General features: G+C 40.1%; 1 protein-coding gene across 1 annotated transcript in view; it reads right to left on the bottom strand.

Moving 5' to 3' along the window:
* Nucleotides 1–1,990: 1,990 nt before the first annotated feature.
* The window catches only part of HBS1L (HBS1 like translational GTPase), a 139,621-nt gene continuing 114,161 nt past the window's right edge, over nucleotides 1,991–27,450 (bottom strand). The window contains exons 9-18 of the mRNA XM_074990516.1: nucleotides 26,750–26,896; nucleotides 25,397–25,471; nucleotides 18,235–18,352; nucleotides 17,969–18,037; nucleotides 14,591–14,695; nucleotides 11,858–11,948; nucleotides 9,759–9,867; nucleotides 7,764–7,864; nucleotides 3,837–3,981; nucleotides 1,991–2,670 (exon numbers count right to left, since the gene is read on the bottom strand). Of these exons, the coding sequence (XP_074846617.1) occupies nucleotides 2,659–2,670; nucleotides 3,837–3,981; nucleotides 7,764–7,864; nucleotides 9,759–9,867; nucleotides 11,858–11,948; nucleotides 14,591–14,695; nucleotides 17,969–18,037; nucleotides 18,235–18,352; nucleotides 25,397–25,471; nucleotides 26,750–26,896 (972 nt within the window). The 3' untranslated portion in view covers nucleotides 1,991–2,658. The remainder of the gene's footprint in view (nucleotides 2,671–3,836; nucleotides 3,982–7,763; nucleotides 7,865–9,758; nucleotides 9,868–11,857; nucleotides 11,949–14,590; nucleotides 14,696–17,968; nucleotides 18,038–18,234; nucleotides 18,353–25,396; nucleotides 25,472–26,749; nucleotides 26,897–27,450) is intronic.

The following is a 27,450-nucleotide window of genomic DNA, read 5'->3' as shown; positions in this document are numbered from 1 at the left end:
ACTGGGTGGGTAGGACAGAAGATCAAGAGGAATTAGTAAAGTTCTTTCAGTACACAGGACTTCTGGGCTCTCCACTTTTCACTGATCCAAGGGTAAAATGGGGATTAGGACCCAAGGAAAAAAACACATCAGATGTAATAAAAGTACTTGTAAGAGGAACCATTTTTTTCACCTTTGTAACAGATCAATTACACAAAATACCATGTTTTAGAAAATTCCTCATGGGTTACCCAGGAAACCATTCTACAAGAGTTTTATATTTATATTTTGAGAAAGGAATGTTGTAAACAAGGAGAGGTATTGCTCATCCCTACAATTTTTCTGAAAATACATCCTTAAGACAAGGTATTGTTCGATATCCCTATGAAGAGAGTAGTCTGGAGAGCTTCAAGCAGCCAGCTAACGAGATTGGGGAAGTCTGATTTCTGTTTTTTGTTTAAGAACTGGGAAACAGACAACTAACAAGCAATTCTTGCACATTGACCTTAGAAAGCCACGGTTCACCTGCTTTAGTTACTATGCTAGGGCTTTGCATGTCTATCTTTGAGAGCAGACAGGGAAAAGATGGGGGTAAAATCCTGGCACATTGGAGTTAGGATAGAAATTTACACTTTGGGATTCCAGACATTTGACTCGAATTCCATTGGAAATATTTTATCATCATCTTCTAACGCAGAGGTTTTCAAACTTGGGTAGTATAAAGGAATATTTGGGGTGGAGCAGCAAGCCACTGCCCTGTGTGGTGGGGCTCGGAAAAAGGAACAACCAACCACCACCACCAGACTCACCTGAGCGAGCCACCCAACCAATGAGTGTCAACATCTGCCATGTTCACACTGATTTCTGCTCCTGGCAGCTTCTGCACCCAGCATCCATTTACCATGGGTAACTGGCACCTGTGGTAGCCTAGCTCAGGTCTGAATGTTTTTACTGTTCTTGCACCGAGCCCACGTGTCTTGGGAGTTTCTTATGGTTGTTTGTGGTGAGACACTCTCTAAAATTCTTTCACAGTCAGTTATATCAGTTGTGGGAGAACTTGTCTGTCCTTCAGGGTGCCAGTGACCCCTGTCAAATGTGCAGTGAAGCATATCTTAGGGCCTCAATCCTGCAAATACATATGCACATACTTAATTTGATGCACATAAGTATTCCCACTGCAGTCAATGGGATAATTTAGCTGCGTCAAGTTAAGCACGTGTAAGTATTTGCAGAAGAGGAGTAATACATTTGATTGCAGCTGAAGTAACCTCCACCAGTGTGCGAAAAGTAGAAATGGATTAGCATATGTAGATACCTATAGGACTCACTTTGGGCCACCTCTTGAATAGATGTCTGAGCCCAGTCTTCAGTTTTCTTCATGTGACAGGGTAATGTCTTCCTATTGGTGTTAATTCAGGTCACCACTCCTGTCTGGGCACCCAGGTTACACTATGCTGGATGGGAATGGTTAAAATCCTACCCAAATTGCCATGTCCTGCACTTGCTAGGATTCCTGGAATCACAACCCAGAGCTCTTTGCAGTGCACCAAAAGCTGTGTCACACTGAGCCTCAATGAACAGTGGAAGAATCTGTCTGTCCTTCAGGGCACATGGCAGGAGGGGGGCTATGGAATTGTTGGGAGGACACAAAGACTACCAGCATTTGAGCAGTTTAGCATTGCAAACTTACTGTAGAATGAGCAGGTTACTAACCCAAGTGAAAACAGCATTTAGGTATAGCTTCTACCCAGGATAGAAAACCGCTGTTGAAAGCATCTCCAAAATCAAATCGGGAGGTTTTTCTGTTCACGGGAGGGGTGTTGGGGTGACACACTAGTAAGAGTCTGGACTAACTCCACAGTGAAGACGTACCCTCAACATGGTACGAGTGGAGTTTCTAGTTTTACTTCACAGTTTTTACACAGGCACTTTGTCCCACAAAATAATGCTCAGTTTAATGAAATTTAGCAAGGGTATAAATTCAGTAATATAGTTTGAAGGAGGCAAAACATATGCTCAGACCAGGCTACTTTATTATATTTTTACACTTTAAAAATAAAATTAGCCATTGTTGGCACAGCTTCCACTATGCAGGAAGTTAAACTTTCTTTTTTAAATAAATCTTAGGATGGGGAGAAATAATCTTGTGGATGACATTGCATACCATTCTCTAAAACTGAAGAGAACAGGTTTTTTTACTCCCCTCTGAAAAGACAGTCATTTCAAACTTTAAAATATATTAGACCAATTAAGTTACTTTACTGGATTAATGTGCAGCAAAGAGCAAATCAAGGAACACATGTAAGCAGTCTACGGTTGGAAGTAGCAAGATTGTTTCATGATGATTCACCATCTTATCTTCCAATACATCTTTCCAATCAAGTTTTCACAAAGCTCTGTGAGCTGCTGATGTAGTGGAGAATTTCACACAGAGAAATATGGGAATATTTGTAATGAAAAATGTGCAACATTAGCATTTCTGTGTCAGTTGGCATTTTGTTTTGCAGTACGCAGAGAGAGAAAAAGGTTCACTAAACGTCCAATGGGGATTTAAATTTTCTTCTCTTATTTTTTTAAATTTAATTGCACTTAGTTCCTTCAGCTGAAGTAACTGGAATCTGAAAGAGGTCTGGGTGGCTGATAACATTTTGGTTGGCGATAAGAGTCTTAGCACCACTGTCATTCTTTAATCTAAAAAGAAGAAAAAAAGCTGTAGGTTTTATCATTTCATAAAAAAAATTAAAATATGACAGCAAAAAAAAATGAGACCACTGCCAAAGGGTCATAATGTAGACATGCTAATAAAGAACACACCCTACAAATTTCCTTCCAAGCAACAGACTAATCAGCCACAAACTTATTTAAGATCCACTCCTACAGGCACTTTGGCATGTGCTTAACTTTATTACTAAGAGAAGTTACAATGGAACTTCTCAACAGTAGCAAAGTTAAGTGATTACAAGATCATGGCCCTAAGCTCAGACTCCCATGTAAACTGTTACAAGCAAAGATGTTAAGGCACCTTTATAACATAGCTCATAAAGCCTGAGCAGCTCTGGTAAAATACTCTAAAACACAGTTCTAATCCAGGCTCTGTTACTGACAAACTGTCAAACCAAGAGCCTCTGTGTAAAAGTGGAATGATATTACCCACCTTTCCATAATACATTACATAGAGGTGGAACTAGAATTCATGTCCTACAGATCCAGAATCATAGGCTTCAAAAAAGATAACAATATAATTAGAACCCTTCTATTGTCAGAAGTTCAATCCACATAACAGTTGGCAAAAAGTTCACACATGGTCATAGCGCCTCTCTCTGTAACCTTCTCAAATGAATAGCTGAAAATACCTGCAGCTATTCTTGGGAGCAGGATTCAGTTTACAATCCCTTTAAAATAAATGGGAGTAGGATTGGGCCCAAAGCTATCATCAACCAAAATTAACAATGCTACATAACTGCAACCTATTTGCTTTAAACATGGCTGGGGCAAAATTTTTCAGGAAAGTTTATCTATGTGGAAACTTTGAAGAGATGGTAATAAGGTATTATTTAGTTGGAGGAGTACAAAGGAGAGACAAATTTTGAAATTTTACACGGTGGTTCTTTTCAATTAGTGACCTGTAAATTCAGAAAAAACTTTGTCAAATTTTCCTCAGAACTTTGAAGAAATGATTCCCTTTGTTTTCACAGTATATCTGGCAGTATTCAGGTCAAATTAACTTTCCAATCCATAGTTATAGGGCTGATAAAGTAGGGTTTTGTCATGGAAGCTGACTGCAACCTTTATTATGGAGGAACTGCCACATCTCCATAATTAACAGTCTAGAAAAATCTGTTACAAAAGCATCATACCTCTGTGACAACTCCTGCAGCTATAGTGGATCCGCTGTAGCGTAACATAAACCTTCCAAGTTCTTTAAAATCTTTGTACAATTCCAGGGCAACAGGCCTTTGTGTTTGTAGTTCTATAAAAGCATTCTGTCCCTTGGTCAGGACCCTGCAAATAAAATATTAAAACATCCAATTTTTTATATCCATCAATCCATCTAGCTCTATAAAATAGTACAACATCAGCAATATGAAAGCTAATCCAATTGCAAGGTATTGATTAATACACTATAAGGTCTACCCTAGGCAGTACAGTTGATTTCGGATATACAGTTCTAGCTACAGCAATTGTGTAGCTAGCATTGACATATCTGAAATCAACTTACCTGACTATCATCGCAGAGGGAGGCTGATGGGAGTGTTTCATCTGTTGACCTCCCTGACTCCTTGACCGCCAACCCCAGAGTGATTGATTTCACACCTCTACCACACATGTGAAATCAAACTCCAGAAGCTTCACTCTAACCAGGCCGATCTTCCCAGAAGAGTAGATGCGGCCTGAGCTTGATCTCAAGTTTAACACAGACTGTAAGACTTCTCTGAATTAATCCTTGTTCGAAAATCTTTTTAGAAAAACATCCAAACTCCATTTAAAAATTTGAGTCCCAGAGAATCCACTGTCCTCCTTGGAAAGTTGTTCCGGTGATTAATTATCCTCACAGTTAAAGATATGTGCTGCATTTCTAGTCTGGATGTGTCTAGTGTGAACTTCAAGCCACTGGATCTTGTTATATCTTTGTTTACTGGAATGAAGAACCTTCTATTATCAAATTTCTGTCCCTCAAGTAGGTATTTACAGACAGTGATCATGTCACACCTAATCTTTTTGTTAAGTAATACAGATTGAGCACCTCGACTCTATCACTGTGAGACATGTTTTCCAATCTTCTGATCATTCTCATGGCTCTTCTCTGAACCCTGTCCAACTGAACATCGTTCGTGATTTCTGGATAGCAGAAATAAACACAGTATGCCAGTAAAATGCACCAGTACCAAACAGCAGTAATATAGCTTTCCTACTCCTGTTCAATATTCCTCAATATACATCCAAATATAGCATTAGGCTTTTTGGTCACAGAATTACAATGGAAGCTCATATTCAACTGATTACCCACCTTAACTCCCAAAACTTTTTAAGAGTCATGGCTTTCCACAAAAGAGTACACTTGCCTGTAAGTACGGTCTCTATTCTTTGTTCCTAGACATTATGGTTGTACATTTGGCTATATTATAAAGCATACTGCTTTCTTGCACCCAGTTTGCCAAGCTGCATATGACTGATAACCTGCCCTATTCGTTTTTTACCACTCCTACAAATTTTGTATCATATGCAAGTTTTATTGATGATGCTTTTGTCTTTCTTCCAGGTCACCGATGAAAATGTTAGTTACTGTACCAATCCCTGCAGGACATGTTACTAGGAACACACCTGCTTGATTACGATGTTCCATATTTTGAGACCTAACAGTTAACCATGCTTTAATCCAACTAACATATGCCATGTTGATCAAAGTTGCCTGATGAAAATGTCATATGGAACCAAGCCAAATGCCTTAAAGAAGCCTACATATGACATCAACATTATCTTTTTCAGCCAAACTTGTGATCTAATTGAATAAAGATGTCAAGTCAGTATGACATGCTAATTTCCATAAGGCATGCCAATTGCCATTCTCTTTTAATTCTTGATTGATCAAGTCCTGTATCAAAACATGCACTTATTTCTCCCAATACTGAAGTAGGACTGACAGATGTATAAATAACAAGATCATTCTATTTTCCCCTTTTAAATAGTGGCACAATATTCTCTCTCTTTCAATTCTTTGGAACTTCCCCAAGGTACCTATAAAAAATCAGCAATAAATGGCCCGCAGAGATCCTCTGATAGCTCTTTAAAAACTCTTAAATGCAAGTTATCTGAACCTGCTGATTTTAGTAGCTGCTTGCATTCTCAATTTCTGTTGAAAAGGGAAGTGCTTTATAATTGCATAATATGAATACATCTGGATTTTTCTACAAAGCAGAAATTTTTACTGACTACTTCTGCCTTTTCTGCATTATTACTGACTTACAACATTGCATTTTACTATTGTTTCAATCTAGTAATGGATCAATACCATTGTTATGATTCATTTGGTTCCTAATACACTTGTAAAACCCCTCCTTATTGTCCTCAACTGGTCAGTCTCTCCTTGTTTTCTTAAGCTTCCCTCATCGATTTTACACAATGCCAGTCTTCTGATTTATACTCAGTACTATCACCTTCCTCTTTTTTTTTTCTTTTGTTATATATTACAGTATTTTTAAAATAGCTGCTTTCAAGTCTACCTAAGCCCAGCTGGCTTTTTCAAACCAAGGTAGCCTTCCTTCTCAAATGAGGCTTTTTGTGGACAAATTAAGATGTTCTTAAACAATTCCCTATTATTGCTCACATTTTTCTCTTTAAATTATTTCTCCCAGCTAATTTGGTTCATAAATTTGTTTTCAGCTTTGTGGAAGTATCCTTTTAAAAGCAGCCAACTGTAACTGTATAATTTTTGTACATTCCAGATGAACTAAGAATACCGTGTGCATTTTCTTTTCAGATTGTGTATACATTTCATCTCTTCATGGTCTGAAATAAAATATAACTTCTATAAAGCTCTCCAACAATTTTCTCTACTATTACATAATATCACAAACTATTGGTAAATTTTTCCACAGTCTGGATATTTCTAAATTCTTGTTAATAATTAATGATTTGAGCACCCCGTCTGTTTAAATTGTTAATAATTACTAATGTTTCATTTACACTGCACTTTTCATCTCCATGCACGCCAAAGTATGCTACAGATACTAGAAATTCTAGGAGTTAAATGCTTCCACATGTGGAATAAAATAGGACAATTGTTTAACAGTGCATAGTGCTACTATATAATGGTTTAGGGTAAAAGGAATAAAATACTGTGTCCAATGAAACTATGGCTAGGATTTTACCCTCAAACAAGCAGAATGTAATTACCCAAGGGGGTCACTGGTTAAGTGCCAAGGTTAACAATGGTACACTTGTTAGCAAGGGATTTTTAATTAACACAAGCATAAGAACCTCAGCTTTAAGTCTCATGTGAGTGACAATACCATCAAGCCCAGGAGACTGATTTAATACTGCTTCAGATAGATAAGTGACTTCTACTGAATCACCATTACACCTCCTTTCACTTCCAGAAATACCTGCTTTTTTCCTTACTGGTGATCCAGCCAGTTAGTAAGTCAGCCTATCTCTGCTTAGCTTGGGAGAGGCAAAATAAAATGAAAAATAAAAAACAAAGAATAATAAATAAAATCAGCATGAGATGACCAAGGATGGGGCATAATGCTGAGGGGCACTGATGTTATCTCTTCTCTAGAGACAGCGTACACACACATTTTTTCTGAGATTCCAGATTTTTTCTGCATTCCATTTCATTGACAGATCCAGCCAAGCTCTCTCTGGGTGGGGACTATTTTGGAGATGTCACAGCAACAATATTCCAACCAGAGTATGGCTTTAGCCAGTGTCCAAAGACATACTATAGACTCTATCCTATCTCCGGAAGTAAAGCTACAGCAGCATGATCTAGTGAACAGGGTATAGAGGAGGACAATTGGGGAATCCATATTTTATTCCTAACTCTGCCAATGATCCACTGTGTGATACGAGATAAGTCAATTCACTTCTGTTGCATAGCATCTGCAAAACAAGGATAAAGATACTCATCTTGCTTTATAAAGTGCTTTGACCTCTACAGATGAAAAGCAGTTTACTACTTTAGACAGAATATTTTCTGCAGCATGGTCCAACTTATTTTATATTTACTCATTTGAATCTGTCAAATTTCTATTGCAATTAATGTTCACCTCAGAAACACTTACTTAGGTTTCTTCTTTGTGACTTCACCAGTGCTCTTGTGAAGGACGCTCAGTAATCGTCTAATAGTGGCAGGTTCACTTACAGTTTGATAGTGTAAAAGTACCTAAAACAACAACAAGCTTCCTTTTTTCAATTAGTAACTTACATTTTAAAATTCTACATTTATACCTACCTATGTTTTAAGAGCCTGAAACATCCCCCAGGTATAAAATCTGGCTTAATACTGATAAACATGTCAAAATAAAGACCTGGCCAAAAAGTAGCACAGCAGGCTGGCACGCTAGGATCAGTATAAAATGCCTTGCTTTACCTATGGATATTTCTCAGTGAACCATTTGTACCTCACGTTCACAAACCCTTTCTGGCAACTTAACTGCCGCACACGCAGACGCATCTGACTTAACACTGGCTTGAGTAACAGCAGCAATGAAGGAATGTGGGCAAGGGCTAGCCTCCTGAGTACCTATCCAGGGTCTCAGGTAGACTTGTACAAACCATAGTGCTGTGGCTTTACTGCTATTATTACTCAAGCTAGCTAGGTCCAAGATAAATCAGGTATGCATATGCTTGCTGACTGCATCTCAAATTATAACATAGACAGAGGTGTCCAACAGGCAGTCCGCAGGTCAGAATCCAGCCCACGGAGACTTTTTATCCAGCCCACAGGGCCGGCTGCTGCAGAGTCCCATAGATAGGCTGTAGCACGACTGCCGGCACCCAGAGGGGCAGAGTCGCAGCTGGGGTAAGGAGTGCAGCAGAGCCCCAGCAGCTGGAGCACCGAGCCCCAGCTGGAGTGCAGGGCTGGCGGTTAAGCCTGGGGATGGGCAGGGGACAGTTTGGGGCTGGGGTGTGGTTTGGGTCTGCAGGGGGTTTAAGACTTGGGGCCAGGGGTGGGAAGCAGTTTGGGACTATGGGCGGGGGGTCTAAGGCTGGGGGGTGTTTGGAGCTGCCATGAGGGGGTCTAAACCTTGGGGGGGGGCGCGGTTTGGCACTGTGAAGGGTTTAAACCTAGAGGGGAGGTGGGTTGGGGCAATTCTGTGTTCGGCCCCTGGAAAACACAAAAAATTGACCTGTAGCCCCTGATGGAAAAAAGGTTGCACACCCCGGTATAGACAAACACTGTTCTTTCAGTCAAAGCCTCTCTCCTGAGTAACCACATCTTGGACTTTATGGGACCTTTGTGGACATAAATACAGTTTGAACGTCTCTAGTGCAGCATCCTTGGGACCTGACTGGTACCGAACATGGTACTGGTACTGAATACGCCATGAACTGGTACTGAATATGCCAGACCACGGGAGATCAACATCGTCTAGCAGCATTTCCAACACTTCCACTGCTTACTGGGCTCTTAGAAGACATTTAGGGGTAAATTACAGCTAAACAACAGCACAGACCATGGAGAGCCAGGACTGGTGGCTGTAAACAAATTTTATGGGACCCTGGGAAACTAGGCTACACCCCTGATAAGTGGTTATCTGGCTACCTAAAGTCATGTCAATCCATGGATATTGCCAGATGAGAGAGTGCTGGACTTGAGAGGTTCAACCTGTACTAAACTTCTCTTAAGGGTTGTACTTTTAGACATAACAATAAATACTTCATTATTTAAGTATTTTGGTTATCATGCATTTTTAATCCTATCATATCAGTGCATTTCTCTAGCAGGTACTGAATTTTTCAGGCAGATTCATTTCTACAATCACTCATAGATTAATGACAGGCCTGCTGAAACCAGTGTGTATAACACTTACATTCTTTGAGCAGGACATAATATATCAAAAACCATCAAAAACAGAGATCTGCCTCCAAAGCTGTAACTTTGCATCCTCTCTAAGCCAGAATCTGGAATTTCAAGAGAATGCCACTGATTTCCTAATTTCGTTGAATAAGTTTTCCTGAACTTGAATTTTTTTTTATTTAAAGTCAACAGGAATACTGACCCATCTAGGAAGAAAATTCAAAACATTGAAAGGCACAAATATTTCAAGACTTACAGGGAATCCTTTTGTAATTGGGACATCAATGTTAAAGATGAGTACTCGAGCTCTGAAACGAGTGCAGGCTTTGATGGGTTCCTTGAGACTACAAAATACACAGCCAACACTACAAGAGGAAGAAAGACGACCACTATTCTGATAGCATATTGGAAAAATGTTAAATGTTTTTTAAAGTAAAAGATAACTAAAAGAAATGACAATAATATGATCTAGGTGAAAAGAAAATATCACACCATTAATGTACCCAACCAAGTGCATTCCTACAGGATATAAAAGCTATTTTGTGGGTGAGTGTGAAGAATTATGGCAAGATCCAAATGGACAAGTACCTCCTTTGCTAAAATTCTTCTCAAATGACATTATTTGGTGAGAAGGCACACACAGGAGAATAAATTAGCCTGTCATCTAGAAGTCACCTCTCCAGAACAATGGCAAGACACCTGGGGGTAAGCAAACTTGCAGTGCTGCTGCCTATGATTTACCTGTTCTATGGCTTGAGGGCTTTGATCTTCAGTATTGTCAAACATTGTAACTTTCATCAACACTGTGTTCAGCACACAGAATTAATCCTCTTTCCTGACAGAACTCTCCTGAATCAAAGGCCATGTTTACACTATCGACCTTTCAGGGGTTGGCAATGGATATCTGCACTCCTTGCATATCACAAGAAATAAGGGAGGTAAGTGAGAGAAACTCTGCCATGGACCTCCAGTGAGGGCGGCAAACTAAGTCTATTGCAGATATGTCAACTCTAGCTACGCAAGTGCTATAGCTCGAACTGCATAGCTGCATTCAACTTACTTTTCCTAGTGTAGACATCGCTTTAGAAGACCAACTGGCAGTGTTAAATCAACAAATCATGTTTTTGTGGGCAAAGGGAAATAAGGGAAGCATTGCTCTGTCACTCAGTACTAACCAGAACTCCACAACACAAGATACAGAAAAAGAAAGCCAATGCCCTATCCCATGTACACATCTCCCTCTCTCTCTCACACACACACACACACACACACACACGCTCTCTACATCAGTTGCACCCTTTTAAATAAGGCCACAAACATCTTTAATCAAGGGGCCAGAGCAACACAGCCAGGCCCCAGGAATTGGACTGAACAGAACAACAATTTCAATAGACCTGAAATTTAAGGATCTTTACTCCTCAAACATTTACTTCAGCCAATCCTACAGAATATGGACTGCACAAATCCCAAACCAACTGCCTTTGACAACAGCACAAGAACTTCTTAAGGAAATTAACTACTGTAGTGAAAGAAATCAAAAGAACTGTCTTCTTTCCTTCAGAAACAAAGTACACATTTGCACAAATATTGAGGCTAGAAGTGTTTATTCAGCTGGCTTGAAAGATCCTTGTGTGTTTGGCGGTTTGAACCGGAAGCAGAAAAGAAGCCATATCAATTATGTAATCAGCCATGTTACACAAACACCAATTTATGGACAGACAATACACATTGCAGCAGTTGTGGCAAATATCATTAGAAATGAGTAGGCTGAAACACGCTTGCATAAATCAGTAAGTAACACAATCAATTTATTTAATGACATCCTTTCAACCAAAAATTCAGAAGCAGGGTAAGATACTGAATTTATTGCATGAACTGTTCACCACCAATAATTTGACCCTTTTTAGCCAGCAGCAGGTGGCATCTACATGCTAGCAGTTTAGACACTCTTTGTTGTCTAGATGATTTACAGTTTGGTAAACTCTTGATAAGCCCTTTACATTATCTAAATTCTAAACACAATATTATTCTCTGAAGCTCCATTTAGCAATCAGAATATAAGTTTTAAGATTCCTAGAATGGGAAGCATAAGCAAAAGGCTTTTACAATCACTTCTGCTAGTATGAGGGACAATTAATCATGAAGACTAACAGGGTTCTGATGTTGCCGTTGGACATACAGCAGATGTTTCAACGTTTGTACATGGAGGCCAGGTGATACGCATCACTTTGGTTTTAAATATCCTGGTAGCCAAATCATTCTTCAAGTAAACCGCTGACTATCTAGTGCAGTAGTTACAACGTTTTTCATTAAAAACAAACCGTTGCTTAGACTGAAACTCAGATTTGCACTCACTTGATTTTGATGATATCCATGCCGGTCAAAGTGAGACTAACGTGATCTCCTGCTGCAGCCCAATCAACTGGTTCATCATGCAGTGTGATTCCTGGAAATGAGTAAGAACAGGACCTCACAGTGAAGTACCTAGGTTCTGAGTTACAAACAAATGGCTCTGTTTGGGCTATTTGTGCTTCATCAACCATTACTCATCCATTTTCAATATGAATGGGCTGAGAGTAAAAGCTTTTGACTAAAAGCACAAAGGAAGCTTTTTTTTTTTTTTTTTTTTTTTGAGGGGGCGGGGGGGTGAGGACTTACCGCTCTCACTCCACCCAGTATATTAACATGGCTTTACCTAAGTCATGGGAGCAGACTCAGAACTAGTCACACAGCGCAGATGATGCGGTCTTGAAAATACTACTTTGCACTAACACCACAGTGCTTGCCCCACCCATCCTCTGATGCTCATGCATGTTTTGCACAGTATTTCACTGCTCCTTCATGGTTCGAGTGTCAACTTTCATTTACCATAAGTGGGTTAGCGCTCTCCCTGTCACAGAAGAACGCGACACATGACTTTGTGTTGCAGCTTCGCTATTAGAAAGCATCTAAATAGGTATTCTATTCAGTTTGTGCTGTATGCACTCATTAGGTACAGTTTGATCAGTGAGAATAAAACAATTCATCAGAACTTGTAAATGAATAACACTGATCAGAAGATGATAGACTTATGTTGGCAAAAGTTTTCATTTTATAAATACTACACTCACCCACAGGCTAGGTCTGTCTCGCTGCAGATCACAATTCAAACAAAAAACACTTCAGGTGAATGTTAACGCTGACAAATTCTACTCATCTGTGGGCAGAAGCAAACCTGGGACCTCTGGAGCTTAGCGTACAAACCTCTACCACACCTCTACGAAACAGCTGGCTGTTAGCCAAGGCTGTACAGATGATTCCTCTCTGTAAGTGGCATCAGTGCCACAAGATGGGACAGCACACTGCACCCAGAAGGCGTGAGAGTTACTTTAACATGTACAAATTGTATTTCTTAGTTTGAAAATCTGTCTTTTCTGTTCCCTTCCAGAATGGACATACAGTGTCATTCATACTCAAGCATGAATGTCATTAGGAACTCCTTTGTTAAGCCATGCTGATAATTACTTCACCTAAAGGTGGCAGTCCCATACCAGGATAAATGAAGTTTAGACTCTTCTTTTTGTTAGAAGCAGCAAGCTAGTACCATACAACATATAAAATGATCATGTCCCAAGTTTGTACTGAAATATAAATGTAAATTTCTCCTCCTTAAATATAAGTATTTAATAAAGAATGGCTACAAATCCTCAGCTACATTTGAACCATTATGTGATGCTCCAGCCACAAATGGATCTCCCCAACATAAGATGGGGGATACTTAGATGACATAGACCTATCGTAACAGTTTCTGTGCAACCTCCTCCTGTCCTGAAATCTTTGAAGGAAAGTGGCCAGGGAGTCCCCACACTTAGCCCACTCTGACTGCTCTAACTTTCCATAGGACTCTATTGAACAAGGGAATCACAGCAACAGAGCACACTGCAGAAGTAAAAAAGGCTGACGCCATTGTTTTACATCACTCCATCCCTAGATTTTTGCATGTTCCTCAATGACAATGATCTGAACTACACCTGACACACACACATTTTAAAACAATGATGTTCCATCTAGTTTACATATACATATCAGGGCATACCAAGGCACTTTAATACTGCACATCATGCGAAAATTGTTGATTTTGTTCCAAAATAGGGTCATGTTTTTCATTTCTGTTCTGTGTAATGGAGAAACAGTTGACCTTAACAGTTTCAACTGTAGCTGCAATAACTTTGCATACGAACATCAGTGCACAAATAGTTTGAATTTTTTTCTTGAGGGCTCCATTGCTAATCATACAAAAATAATAAACTTAGCATCAACTCTTTCATATAACCACATCAGAAAAAAAGCTGGTTTTAAATTTCTCCCAGTGGTGAACACTACAAACCTAATTGACACAAATAGATATTTAGCAACTTTCCTTGGGTATTCAACTTTTTACTATCCTCAAATATACTTTGAAACAAAAAAAAATAATTTCAGCACAAATTCATTCCCTCTCACTTGCTGATCTGGGAATTAAGACAACTGTGAAATAAAAAATGTTGAAAATGTATTTGGTATATTGGAAAAGGGAAATAATTTAATATTCTTTTGTTCCTTAAAATTTTTAAGACTGCAAAACTATTTGTAGACTCTCCATTGGGTGCCTGTGATCCAGTCGTGCTGGTAAGTGCCTCCATCCCCAACAATGGAATGTCTTGCAGCACAAGAGCATATAAAACTTTAGAAGTTAAGATTTACCTTCAAGGGCTGTTGAACCCCCCCCCGCCCCCCAAATTACAAGTTCTAGAGTAAGTCTGACTATTAATGATTCTTTGTGTATCATGCATTTTACAGCTGTGAACTGCTGAACTCTTATATTTTCACTAAAAAAATTCATGAGGCTGACATATTTGGAATAACTAGCACTGTAAAAAAGATGAAAAGCCATATGAACTTTCACATATCTTTCAAAGACAGATATTTATACCATCACATCTAAAATTCGTTTATGCTTTCACATTATATGTTTGACAGTTAGTATCAGTATGACAACCTGTTACCATTTCAGTAACTGTTTCTAGACCAGTATTGACCTGAAAGTAAACAAGCTTTTGAATACTATACCTTTTGCAGTACAAGTTTCATTGGGAGGCATAGCCAGAAGTCTGTCGCCAGTCTGAATATAGCCTGCTTCTATTTTACCAGTCACGCAAAATCCTGATCCTTGGTCTGTAATAAGCATGTTAATAAGTAGAAATAACAAAACTGTATGTTAAGAAGCATTTTTATATAAAGTTAACCCATTAGCAATACAGACTGATTTTAATGTGATAAAACACATTTTTCTCAGCTGAGTCAGGATTCATTACTTGTAAAGTCACAAGTATTACATCATAATGAAAACAAAACATTAATTCCAAAACCCCTCCATCTGATATTTTTCTTAACTAAGCAGAGAAAACCTGTACTTGAAAAATTCATGTGGTTGCATAAAAATCCAGTTTTTAGCTTTTTGATAAAATAATTAGCTCATTTACTCTTAAGCACCCCAAATGCTACCTGCAGACAAAATATTTGTTGAGATACCTTAATAAACCCTCGTGTATTCATGCATATTTATTGTTCAACAAACCAGAAATTCTGTAAGCTCTGTTGGTATAGTTTACACCATGTGAAAGTCAGCTAAAGATTGGTTTGCTATCAAAACTTACTGCAAGAGTGGAAGAGTTTAGCATTTGTTATGGATAAAAGAAGTGTTGGATTTACAAAGTATATTTCTTAACTTTGAAAGTCTATGCACTGGTGGTTGCATTTCTAATCATATGAATGTTCACACTGGTTGTTTATAAAAAGGTGAGAGGTAAGCTACTGTTCTTGCTCTTGTTTTACACACATATATTGGCAGACTTAACCTGGCATTGCTCAGGTCTTTAACTCAAGGTTTACATTTTTTTTTTAATAAAAGGAAAATGTACATGCTTTATTTAAATGATTGTATTTTTCAAAAATAGTGTTATTTATTAAGTTAATTTTTATTTGGGATTTCTTAGAAAAAGGATTGTTAAAATTTTTCCATTTAATTATTTCTGTAGTTTTTTAAAATGGGAATTCCATTAAGTGCATATTTTTCTTCATCTCTACAAACTCTTATTCACTATGTTTTCACAAAAAAGGGTTCTAGTCAATTTGGTTTCTAATAACATTTTGCTTCTAGTTTTCAAACCTTAAGCATTGATTTAGCTGTGCCAAAACAGAGCACTACTCCAAATTTCTCCATGTTCTCACTCTTCTGTAGCTGTGTTTACATTACAAAGTTTTGTCTACAAAAGAGGCCTTCTGTTGACAAAACTAGGGAGCGTCCACACTACAAATGCATTCAGTTTAGAAACTGTCAACAGAACACACCCTTTTTCCCAGCAGAGTGGTGTCTTGAAAGTTTGAGGCATAATGCCTCTGTAGACAGATTCTGTAGACAGAAAAATAATGTAGACACACCGGGAGTCCCTCTGTAGACAGAGAGGGCTTCGGGTTCACCGGGCAGGCCTGTTTGCAGAACTTCTGGCTGGCTGTTCTGTTGACAGAAGGCTGGGCAGTCTGGCCGCTCTCTGTCGACAGAGGGAATTGATGGGAGAGCCCTACTAGATGTGGGCATGTTCTGTAGACAGAGGTTCTGTTGGCAAAACTCTGCCAACAGAACAGTGTAGACCCACCTTATAAGGTTTATTGAGAAGCAAACCTATTCCAGGTTCATCCTATTTTTCAACATTCACTCAGTTATGCCAGTTTTGAGAACTGTACTTTGGTGATTGTATCTTTTCTGTTTGGTTCTATGAGAACCAATCCCATTCCAGGTACATCCCATTTTCCTGGCACAACCAAACCGTTAAGTTGCATTAAGTACAACAAGGGTTACCAGATGTGGCAATGAAACATTTTTCCTCTCCGTTAGGACAAACTTGCAGATGAATTACTGTGTTGATCAAATGATGAAAAACATTTACCACCACAAAAGTTTGGAAAGCAAGAGAAACGTGTGTGATAGGAAAAAAAATCTAAAACTCTGGGCCCAAATTTCAAAGCTGGATCAGTGTTCAAAACTAGCCATGCATGCAAAAATTCTTGGTGTCATCTCTATGTGCAGTTGTAATATTTTCTATTTCAACAATGCACCCTATTTCTGCAAATGCAGATTTTTAAGAGTACATTTACTAAAGTTATTCATTTAAGTTCAGTACTGTCTCTATAAAACAAAGCTAAATGCAAAAATAGCTATTGCAAATAATAAAGCCTTCAATCATGAAAGCCCTCAAAGACCTTCACACACTATATTCATATAGCAACACTGTAATGATGTTTACTCTGGTATGCAATACAGTAATAATGGGGGGTACTGGAAATTTTGGCCAAAGTATTGGGACACATTTATATCTAATTTTACAGTATTTATGAGATCGTCAGTGTTCCTGCAGATCTGATAGGTCCTAAGTATTTTTGAGAACCAATCCACATGGACTGCATTTTTCTGCCACTGCCAATCAGTGTTCCCTGTAAGCTGAGCACTTGGACAGCTGCCCAGGTGCTGCCCAGCTGATTAGCAGAGCACCCACAGCCACACATTCCACGTATACTTTGGTGCACATAACAAAATGTGATCTACCCACAGAATGGAGTGGAACAATAATGCCAGTATCTGAACCTGGTTCCATTTTCACTGGCTTTTCAAATCACAGAATCATAGGGCTAGAAGGGACCTCAGGAAGTCATCTTATCCAGCCTCCTGCTTCAAGCAGGATCAACCCCCACTAAATCCCAGCCAGGACCTTGTCAAGCCAGGACTTAAAAAACCTTGAGGGACGGAGAATCTATTACCTCTCAAGGCAACATATTCCAATGCTTCACCACCCTCCTGGTAAAATAGTATTTCCTAATATCTAACCTACATCTCTCCCTCTTCATTACTCCTTGTTAAATCTGATGCTCTGATTACTATATTTGCACTACGATTCAAGCATGGATGCAGTACACAAATAATGTGATAAATTCTTAAAGTTTCAACACTAAAACAATACAATTTTTGATGTGGCAATAAATTAGTAGTTACTTTGTCAAGTTGGATAATAGATCTCAGATCTTGGTGCTACTTAGTCTCAAGGAATAAGAGCTAGATTGGAAGCCAGAACTTTTAATATCTATTCCTCAAACTGCAACCAATTCATTGTATAACCATGAGCATGTCACAAACTTTTACCTCAGCTTCTCTACCACTAAAATGTGAATAATACATACAATAATAAAAGTGCTTTAAACACATAAAAGTAGTACTACACCTTAAACAGAAATCACTTTTTATATTTTTACAGATTTTTAAACCATTAGAAGAAATATGATGTTAAAATAATTCAACATTTCAAACTACACATATATATTGCATTCATATGTGAGATACGTATTTACATCTTCACATCCATTGGTCAAATAAAATTTATACACAGTAAAACCAACCTTTGAAAACATCAGACACACATAACCTAAAGGGTTTATCCACTGATCTCTGTGGTGGCTTGAAAGACTCTGAAAAGAAATTGATAATACCTTGAGATTTGTGACACTAGAGTGATCCAAATAACCATCTTACAATTACTCAGTTAAGCAACTGAATATATTTTATTTTATTCCATTTTCTCCCCTCCACATTCCTCCCCAAAAAGAATAGTTTTGACATATATTGTACCAAACAAACATTAAAGCAAGCAGAATGGCACACTCACCAATTTGTTCTAACAAACATTTCCCCTTATACCATTTAGTCAGTTCACTTGATTGACACACTGTGACTAGATTTTCACCACCAAGGCCACTCGTAGGGATATAAGCTACATCAGACTCCTAGTTAAGAAAATAAACAAAAACCTCTCAAAAATACATACAATACACTTCTAAAGTAGTACCTTTATGAAAAAAAACAAAACAAAAACACAACAGCAGCAAAGAACACATTTTCAGTATCAGCACAACTGTTTTTAGGTGTATTGCACTTTGCTTACTATACTTCATTTTCCTTTACTGAAAAAGAAAATATTTTGTGTCTATTAAAATGGACACAATCTGCTCAAAATTTGAAGGCCTTTTTGGCTCATCCAGTTTCCTTCTGTTTACTGTATGTCAAAGCCATGAGATAAACACAGAAATACAAATTACATGCCAAGGTCACAACTTTATTAACTTTAATCAACTGAACTCAGGGAAGATGACCCTAACTACACGTAACTGGCAGGACTACTCCAGTGCAAACTGCTTGTTTGTGAAAATGGCACAGATTGACAGATTGTAAACCCAGATGGAACAGCTATGATCATCTAGTGTGATTTCCTGTATAACACAGCCCACGGAAATTTCTCAAAATATTTCCCAGAGCAGCTCATTTAAAATACATCCAATCTAGATTTCAAAAAATCTGTCACAGCTCCTGGTAAATTGTTTCAGTAGTCATCCTCACTGTTAAAAATGTGCACCTTATTTATACTATGAATTTGTCCAGCTTCAACTCTCAGCTGTCAAATTAAGTTAAACCTTTCTCTGCGAGGTTGAAGAGCACATTATTAAATACCTGTACCTGTCCAGGTACTTACAGACTAAGCAAATCACCACTTTTCTATTTTAAGCAAAACAGTCAGAGCTTCTTGAGCTTATCACTATTATTCAGCACATTTTAAACCATTAGTCATTTCTTCTGACTCTTCTATGCTCCCTCTCCAATTTATCAACATCCTTCTTGAATTGTGGGCATGAGAAATGAACATGGTACTACAGCGGTACTAGAAAGATACAATAACCTCTTTACGTCTCTTTGAGGTTCCCCTGTTAAAGCGTCCCAGGATCACACTAGCCTTTTGGTCATGGCATCACGCCAGAAACTAATGTTCAGATGATTATTCACCAAATATTTTTCAGTATTCTGCAAGAAGAGGTGTGGCACAGCCAGGAGAGGAAATGTGGGGCACGATGTAAGCTATAACGGGAAAGGGTATCAAGTCTATCTCAGCCACACAGCAGCAATTGGAATGATGTTGGGTACCTCTTTCAGGAGGTCTAACAAATGAAGCCATAATGCTTGTCACATCATAACAACGGTAAAGATGGCTCTCTGTCATGTTGAGTGCAACCATGTCTTTGCCACGATTTGGCCCTCCTGGATAACCTCCTAAAATTTGTTGCAATAAACTTCTAGCATGTTTTCAGTGAAGTCATTTAATTTTGAGAAATTTATGTTCTATTTTGATGTGAAGGTCTGGCAGTTGGTGATACAAAATTTAGAGTGACTGAGGAGAAGGCTTTTCTATCAGAAAGGTCAAGAGGCTCACAATCCCTATTGTAGGCAGTTGTCCTTGACTGGTGGTGTCAAGTGTAAGAGTTTATGGTGTTCACCACTATAGGATGGGTAGCAGAATAGGAATTCAGATTCTTTAGCAGGGACCTGGCTTTTTTTTTATTTATTTAGTCCACTGATTCTGGGGTCTGCCACACAGTCTTGTCATCAGGTCTAAAAATGGCCTCATTAACCGGAAGGGTGATCTTTGAGAAAGTAGAGTGAAGGATGTCAAAACGTTGAGGATGGGTGTCCTCGACTACCTCTACTGGTATCTGGAGAGTGTCAGCCACTCACTGTCAGCTCCTGGGAGGTGAAGTAGTTGTGATAGCTCTTGGTAAGTTGCTTGTTCCTCAATATCTTGAGATGTTTCTGAAGTTCTGGATGCTGTGGCTGAGAGGGTGTGCCTCGTGGGCTCTTGGGTAAGACATGCTAGGATATGGCCTCTGGGGTAATGGTGGAGTCCATGCCTGACCATATCATGAGGGTGGAAGGGGGCATCTCTGGGTTTATCCATGGACTTTGTTGGTATTGAGCACCATATAGAGCTTAGTTGGAGTACAAAGACACTACCTCCTCTGGCACATGCCTGAGCCCTCGATAGAGCGTGGAGAGGTATGGCATAGCAGTGGGGACACTTTCTGTGTTTGGTGCAGAGGTCTTAGTACCAACATGAGGTAACTCTGGTGCACCCAGCACGCAAAGGTCACTGCAATGGCTGCCTCCATGAAGATGATCTCTGGTAGAGCTTTGTGTTTTTGTGAGATCTGGGCCGGAGTTGCTGACAAAGACAATTGTTACATATGGCCTTACCCGAGACGGTGAATGCACTGAGTGTGCCTGGTGCATTCAGAATTGCTGCTTTAAAAGTGAATATTTTTTGAAGCCCTGAAAACTGGACATACGCTGGGTGGGGGTGGGGGCAGCTTTCCCTGACAAGGGAGAAAAAGCAGGAAAGAAATTAAAGTGCCCCTCCCGCCCCCGCTCCTCAAGGATAAAATAAGCAAGGAGAAGCCGACAGAAGTATTACTAGGTGACTGACTAAATATATGTATCTAAAATAAAACACAGCAAACCATCAAAATAATGGACTTATGTGGGGAGGGGAGTCTGTTAATGCCGAAAGTCCATTAAATGTGGGGGTGTACTGTATTCACCCTAGCATCCCTCCAGCTGGGCTTCCTCAGCCCCCTCCCCCACCCCAATAAAATGGCAACACCAAAACTGAGAGAGTCACTGGAGCCGCCACGGCTTCAGGAGCCACCTGCTGAGGCTGTAGCTGGACCTGCCCCCGAACCGCGTGGCTGAAGCTTTCGGAGCTTTCCGAGCCTGCTGCCACCACTAGAGCTGCTACATGCTTCTCCCACCAGGGGTGAGGTTCTATCTGAGTGCCATTTGCCTGTGGCGGCTCCAGCAGTGATGGCTGTCCAGGCAGTGGTGGCTCCGGCGGCTGGGGTAAACTCTTCACTGGGGGGGGGAGGGGGCAGGATTTAGGATTTTAAGGGCCCCGATTAAGCAGGCTTCAGGAATAATGGGGGTCTGGCGGACGTCTGTTGTTCCCGAAGTCAGCTACATCAGGGTCCATAAAACCGAGGGTTTACTGTCGTCATAATGGCTCTGTCTTTAGTCAGAGGCGGTTAAGGAGGAACTGAAGGGTGCTACCCTAAGCGCGCTGTGCTGTGCCATGCGGCTAGCCAAGGAGATACAGCATCCTGGACACTGCTAGCAAAGTTTTCTGATCAGCAGCACAGGAATGCAAGCAAACCCACAGGGACACTATGCAAAGAAGAAACCTCACCGCTTGCTACCTTGAAACTGAAATCACTAGTATGTTGTTGTGGGATTACATGAAATGTTTGTAGGAGAAGAGGGCATGCTAGTAAAATTCTTCTAGTTATCAGCCTTTCAAAGCTTTAATCAGGGGAAGGGAACCATCGTCTGACTGATTACCTAGTTGTAGTCTCTTTGAAGGTTCAGACTGGATTCTCAGGAGACAAAGAAATGGGGTTAGGATAAATAAATTGGCGGCGATTTGACTCAGGGCTTTTATTCCAATCCAGCAAACAGGCAGAACCTCCGGCCCTTGGAAGGCCCCAATCCTTAGGAAAGGGCTGGAATGATTTTGGCTACTTGGGCCCCATACAACTGCCTTGTTTGTTCAGAAGAAAGAGGATGGTGAACTTGAAACTACAGGAAATCCTCTGGGTGAGGATCAGAAGGATTTCTCTGTCGCCAGAACCCATGTTGAGACGGATGATTTTTGGTAAGCTTATTAGCATACATGTGTAAGTTCTTTTATTGTTTTTAATGTTTTCTCTGTGGAAATTTCACATTAAAAGCAAAATAGGCTTTATTACAGAGATCAGTATGGTGACTTACTACTAGGCCAAATACACTGTGCACAGTATGCGGGGAGAAAAGCAAAGGAAAGGCATGACTATCTTTTACTGGGAATAACACAGGAAAGGCAGCCTGGAAATATACCTGCCAGATGCAAGTAAGATGCGGGTCTTTACCCAAAAAAGGCATCAGTTGAGGAGCTGGAGGCCTCAAAGTGGGTGCCCTTGCTGGACAACAGAGGGAAAATGCAAGCACAGCTCATGTGAACTGTAATGCTCACAGGGTTACCCAAACCTCCATCAGTACATATTAATCTTGACCTAACTGAAAGCCTGGCAATTGGCACAGAGTGCCAAGTGACAGACTAGAGATACACTGGAGGGGATAAATGAGTGGAAGGAATCAAAGCAACTCTGATTATATAAACAGGCAGAAGGAAATGCTAAAGAGGAGAGTAGGAAGCCTGAAAAAAGGAAAGACTGGCTGCTGTTAATCTTGTACCCTTCTTCAGAAGCAAGCTGGCATCTCTCTGTGAAGCATATGTAAATAACATAACCAGCTATAGCCTACTTAAGGGATATAGTAAAGCACAGGTCTGGTTAAGAACACCTGGAGCCAAAAGGACAGTTACTGAGGCTGCAAAAGACTCTCAGGAGACTCTGTGACAATGTCAGGACCAAGGCCTGCTTCCTTCTCAAACGAGAAGGCTCCCAAAATTGCATTTGCTTGCTAACTCACAATCTGCACTGAAACCTGCTTTGTATTGTAACAATCTACAGCAAATCCTATACACAAGATCTCTTAGATACCAGAAGGAAGATGTGAAAAAGTGGAAAGGGGTTTCTCAATTCTGCCTTGACAACAACTTTCCTTTCAAACTCCAAAGAAGGCAACCAGCCACAACTGCATGAATTCCTGGAGTACCTGTGTGGAGATATCCAAAGCTCAAGAAGCTATCCAGCTACAGAGGGCTATGTAGGATAGTGATGGTTGGAGACTCTTCTGGGGGTGGGAGGGGTGGAGACACACATCTGTTGCCCTCACATGGGATCCCAGGATGTATGCTGCCTGCCAGGGACCCATATTTGACAAATTACAGAGGGATTTTTTTTTAGGATCATCTGCCCCTTTGACTATTAGACCATGCTATTTATTCCTCTAACGATGTTACAAGGTATGACCCTCAGCAGATCAAAAGTCACAACGGGGCCCTGGATGTATGGGTGAGGGAGTACGGGGTACAGATGATGTTCTTTTCAACCATTACGGACAAAGACAGGGATCCAGGTGGAGACATATATATCCTGGAGGTGGAGAAAGCTACTGGGGGAGGCTGTTCTAGATTTGGGAGGAACTGGTTGAGAATTTGAAAGTGATCACGAAAGAGAGTTCATGATTAAGAAATGACAGGAGGAAGAGCAGAAAAATAAACACACTGGAATTCAAGAAGGCAGCTTTTAGCAAACAGGGCATTGGAAGGTTAGATCTCATGGGAAGTAAGTCTAAGAGGAAAAACAACTGAAGACAGTTGGCGATTTTTTCAAAGAGACATTACTAGGGCCCTACCAAATTCATGGACATGAAAAACACATCATGGAATGTGAAATCTGGCCTTTTGTATACTTTTACCCTACCCATATTGATTTCATGAGGGGAGACCAGCATTTCTCATGGTTGGGATCTTGGACACAAGGGGAGTTGCAGGGGGTCAACAAGGTTATTTTAGAGGAAAGTGTGGTATTGCCACCCAAACTTCTGTATTGCTTACAGAGTTGGGGGTTGGAGAGTGACAGCTGTTGGTTGGGTGCCCACTTCAGAAGGTTGTTCTCCCAAAATTGTACTGCAGAAATAGGGATGGTACTAGCATCCTTACTTTGGCATTGCTGCCTTCAGACGTGGGTAGCCATAGAGCTCCAGGCAGCAATGCAGGAATAGGAATACCATACTATACCATGCCACGCTGCCTTCTGTGCTGCTGCTGCTGCTGGTGGGGCTCTGCCTATACAGCTGGACTCCTGGCCAACATCTACTAGTCTCCAGCTGCCCTACTCTGTAGGCAGTGCGATCATCAGCATGTGTTTAGAAGAAACACAGCAGTACTGCCACTCCTCTAACACCTTGTTGGATCAGCACCACAACAATTACATCACCATGAAATTTTACATTTAAATTGCTGAAATCATGAAATATATGATTTTATTAAATCCTGTAACTGTGAAATTGACAAAAATGGGTTGTGAATTTGGTAGAGCCTTTAACATTAAGGACACAAGAGCAAACTATTACACGGTGTAGGAAAGCCAGGAAGCACGGCAAGGATCTTGAATGATCTAAAACTAAAATCCAGATGTTCCCAAGAAGTGGAAACTAACTCAAATTACAAGCATGAATATAAACAACACAAGTATGTTGGCACAGAATGAACTCAAACTGGCCAGACATAAAGGGTAACAAGAAAACATTCCATAATATATTAGAAACAACAGAAAGACAAACAGGGTAGGACCATTGGAGAAGGAAACACTAACAGAAAATGTGAAAATGGCAGAGATGCTTAAAGAGAAAGCTAGATGTCTTTAAGTCACTAGGGCCTGATGAAATGCAGTCTAGAATACTCAAGGTGATGACTAAGGAGATATCTGAGCCATTAGTTACTATATTTGAAAATTTATGGGATAGAAGAGAGATTCCAGAAGACTGGAAAAGGGCTAATATAGTACCCATTTATAAAAAAAATAAATAAGGCAGCCAGCTGGCTAATTAAACCCTATCTGCTGCACCTGAAAAAGACTGGCAACTTAAATGGCTAATACTCATAAAAGGAGGAGCAGGAAACGAAAGGGCAGGGGCAGGAGCAGCTGTTGGAAGGAACAGCTCCAAGAGACAGATTAACAGTAGAGCGCCTGTGGAAAATCATGATGTAAGAACCAAGAACTTGGGGTTGATGAATTCATAGAGTTAAAGGGATAAACATGGGGGGAAAGGGACTTGGGGGAAGAGTCTGTGAAGCACTGAGCTTGGTTTTCATCAAGAACTCTTGAATTAAAAAATCCACCATAAGTAATCTTCCTGAAAATGATCCTCTCTGAATTCTGTGAGGGACGTAGGCAGGATTTTCCCAGGGAAGGAGCTGGCTCTGCAGACACAAACCTGGGTCCAGATCAAAATGTTGCTTTATGGGAGGTTCCAAACCTTTACAAACCTCAATCTTAAATTTACTTTACCTTAAATCCAGCTTGTTTAAGAAAATGACCAAGTTTACTGGTAATTTCCAGAAATCTCTCCTGTTGCCAATTAACCTAAAATAGAAACATATTTTGATAAATACATTGGATTTTGGCATATTCCTGTATACAAATTACACCGACAGTTTGATACACTATCTAACCTAAGATCCTCTACGAAAACTTGAGTTAAAAGAGTAAGACTAATGGATAAAATGTTCATAGCATTTCTGCCACATTTTGAGAAAGAGAGCACAGAGAACATTATTAATTAGCTTGAGTAGAGAATTCTACAACTGTTGCATTCGGAACCATAATAAAATTGCAGAATTCCCCAGGACTGAGTAAAAGAAAATGAATTGAGGGCCTAATTCTACAATGTGATAAATACCTGAATTCAATGGGGTTCCATACAGACACAGAAATTTGCCCATCTGGAATAATTTTAGGATAAACCTGCAGTTCTACTTCATGTCTAAGATACAATAAATTAACTGGCTCATGAATACCTCTGTTTTTTTTTTTTTAAATTCACACAGGTCTTGAAGCAAAACAAAAATTAGACTCAAGAATCTCTCTTAAATTAAATGTAATTAATAATAAAACTAAAATGTAAAATAAAAGTCATATTAAACAGCCTGGTCTTGAGCAAATGCAGCAGCATGCCTTACAAGTGACTCAGCAGCACCCTACCTGACTCTGCAATTGCCATCAGGGCCCTGGGCAAAGTGTGCGTGTGGGTGGAATTTGGCTCTAGGCTTCTGGAAGGAAAAGAGTCTCGGGTGGAAGGGGCAGGGCTAGGGTCCATCCCCATCCAGCCCTCAGTATGCCACTAGACCGCACCACATGTGGCTACGGCAGGCATTTAAAGGATCCAATGCTCCGATGGCAGGCGCTGCGGTAGCAGTGCCCAGAAGCTTCAGGCCCTTTTAAATTGCCAGGCCCCAGGACAGCTACTCTTTTCCTGCCCCCAGTCACCAGCCCCAACAATCCCCATGGCATAAGTATACCCCAGTAAATTTCAGCAGAATTACTTATACAGTACCCTTTTGGGGAGAGTTAAAAATAAACAATGGAGTTGTGTGTCCAACTCCCATTCGCTTTCAATGGAGAAATAACATCTAGCTGCCCCTTGTTGCTTTGGAAAATCTACACCTTCCTGGCCTACACGCTGCATTCATTGGCTTCAGAAGAATTTTCTTCTTGCTGAACACAGATATTATGAGAGTTGGTAACTGTAAAAAAAATGAGGGAAGGACAAACCTTCTGGTCTTAGAACACAGACCCTCAAAATTTAGGACTCATACAAAGGCACATAAAACTTTTCACTAAAGAAAATTATTAAGCAGGTACCTGGTCCATTTTATTAACTGCAACTGCCAGTTGTGTTACTCCAAGAGAGCGAACCAACAACCCATGTTCTCGAGTCTGTCCACCAGTCTCAAACCCTGCTTCAAACTCCCCCCTGCTGGCATCCACAACCAAGACAGCCACATCAGCCTAGGTAGGAAAAAAAGATGATTAGGAAAATAATGTCTACAAGAGGAATGGAATATGGATAAATAAGGCCCTGACTAGTCAAACATACACCTTAAGCTTTGCTCAACAAGAGACTATCAGCCTGAGTGGAGCTGAATGAGGATTAATTTCCTGATCACTAACGAGGACAGGGAAACAATGAGACGTGCACCATAGTATGGTTAAATATGGAAACAACAATTTTATTAAAACTATTTAACCAGGTGGAGCTTGTATTCAAACTTCCTGAAAGAGCTGTTTCAAATGGGCATCAAAGGCCCTCGTTCTACTAATCTGAGAATGGGTCAATGCCTTTTAGTGCCCTCAGGCATGCCCAGGAAACCTAGCTCCAACCCAGAATCCCAAGTAATTTCCCTTCCTCCACATAAAGGATGAGAGATACACAACAGAATGAGCTGAGCCACCCATTAACTGACAGAAACATAGCCCCATCACTCTGTAATGTCATGTCAATGCCCAACCAGCCACTAGGATTACAGGGAGCTCACATCAGACTCTATTTAACCACAAACTAC

This window comes from Carettochelys insculpta, chromosome 3 (assembly GCF_033958435.1).
Source record: "Carettochelys insculpta isolate YL-2023 chromosome 3, ASM3395843v1, whole genome shotgun sequence".
Lineage (NCBI taxonomy): Eukaryota > Metazoa > Chordata > Testudines > Carettochelyidae > Carettochelys > Carettochelys insculpta.
The sequence above is the reverse complement of the archived record's forward strand: the minus strand, read 5'-3'. Positions and strand labels throughout refer to the sequence as shown.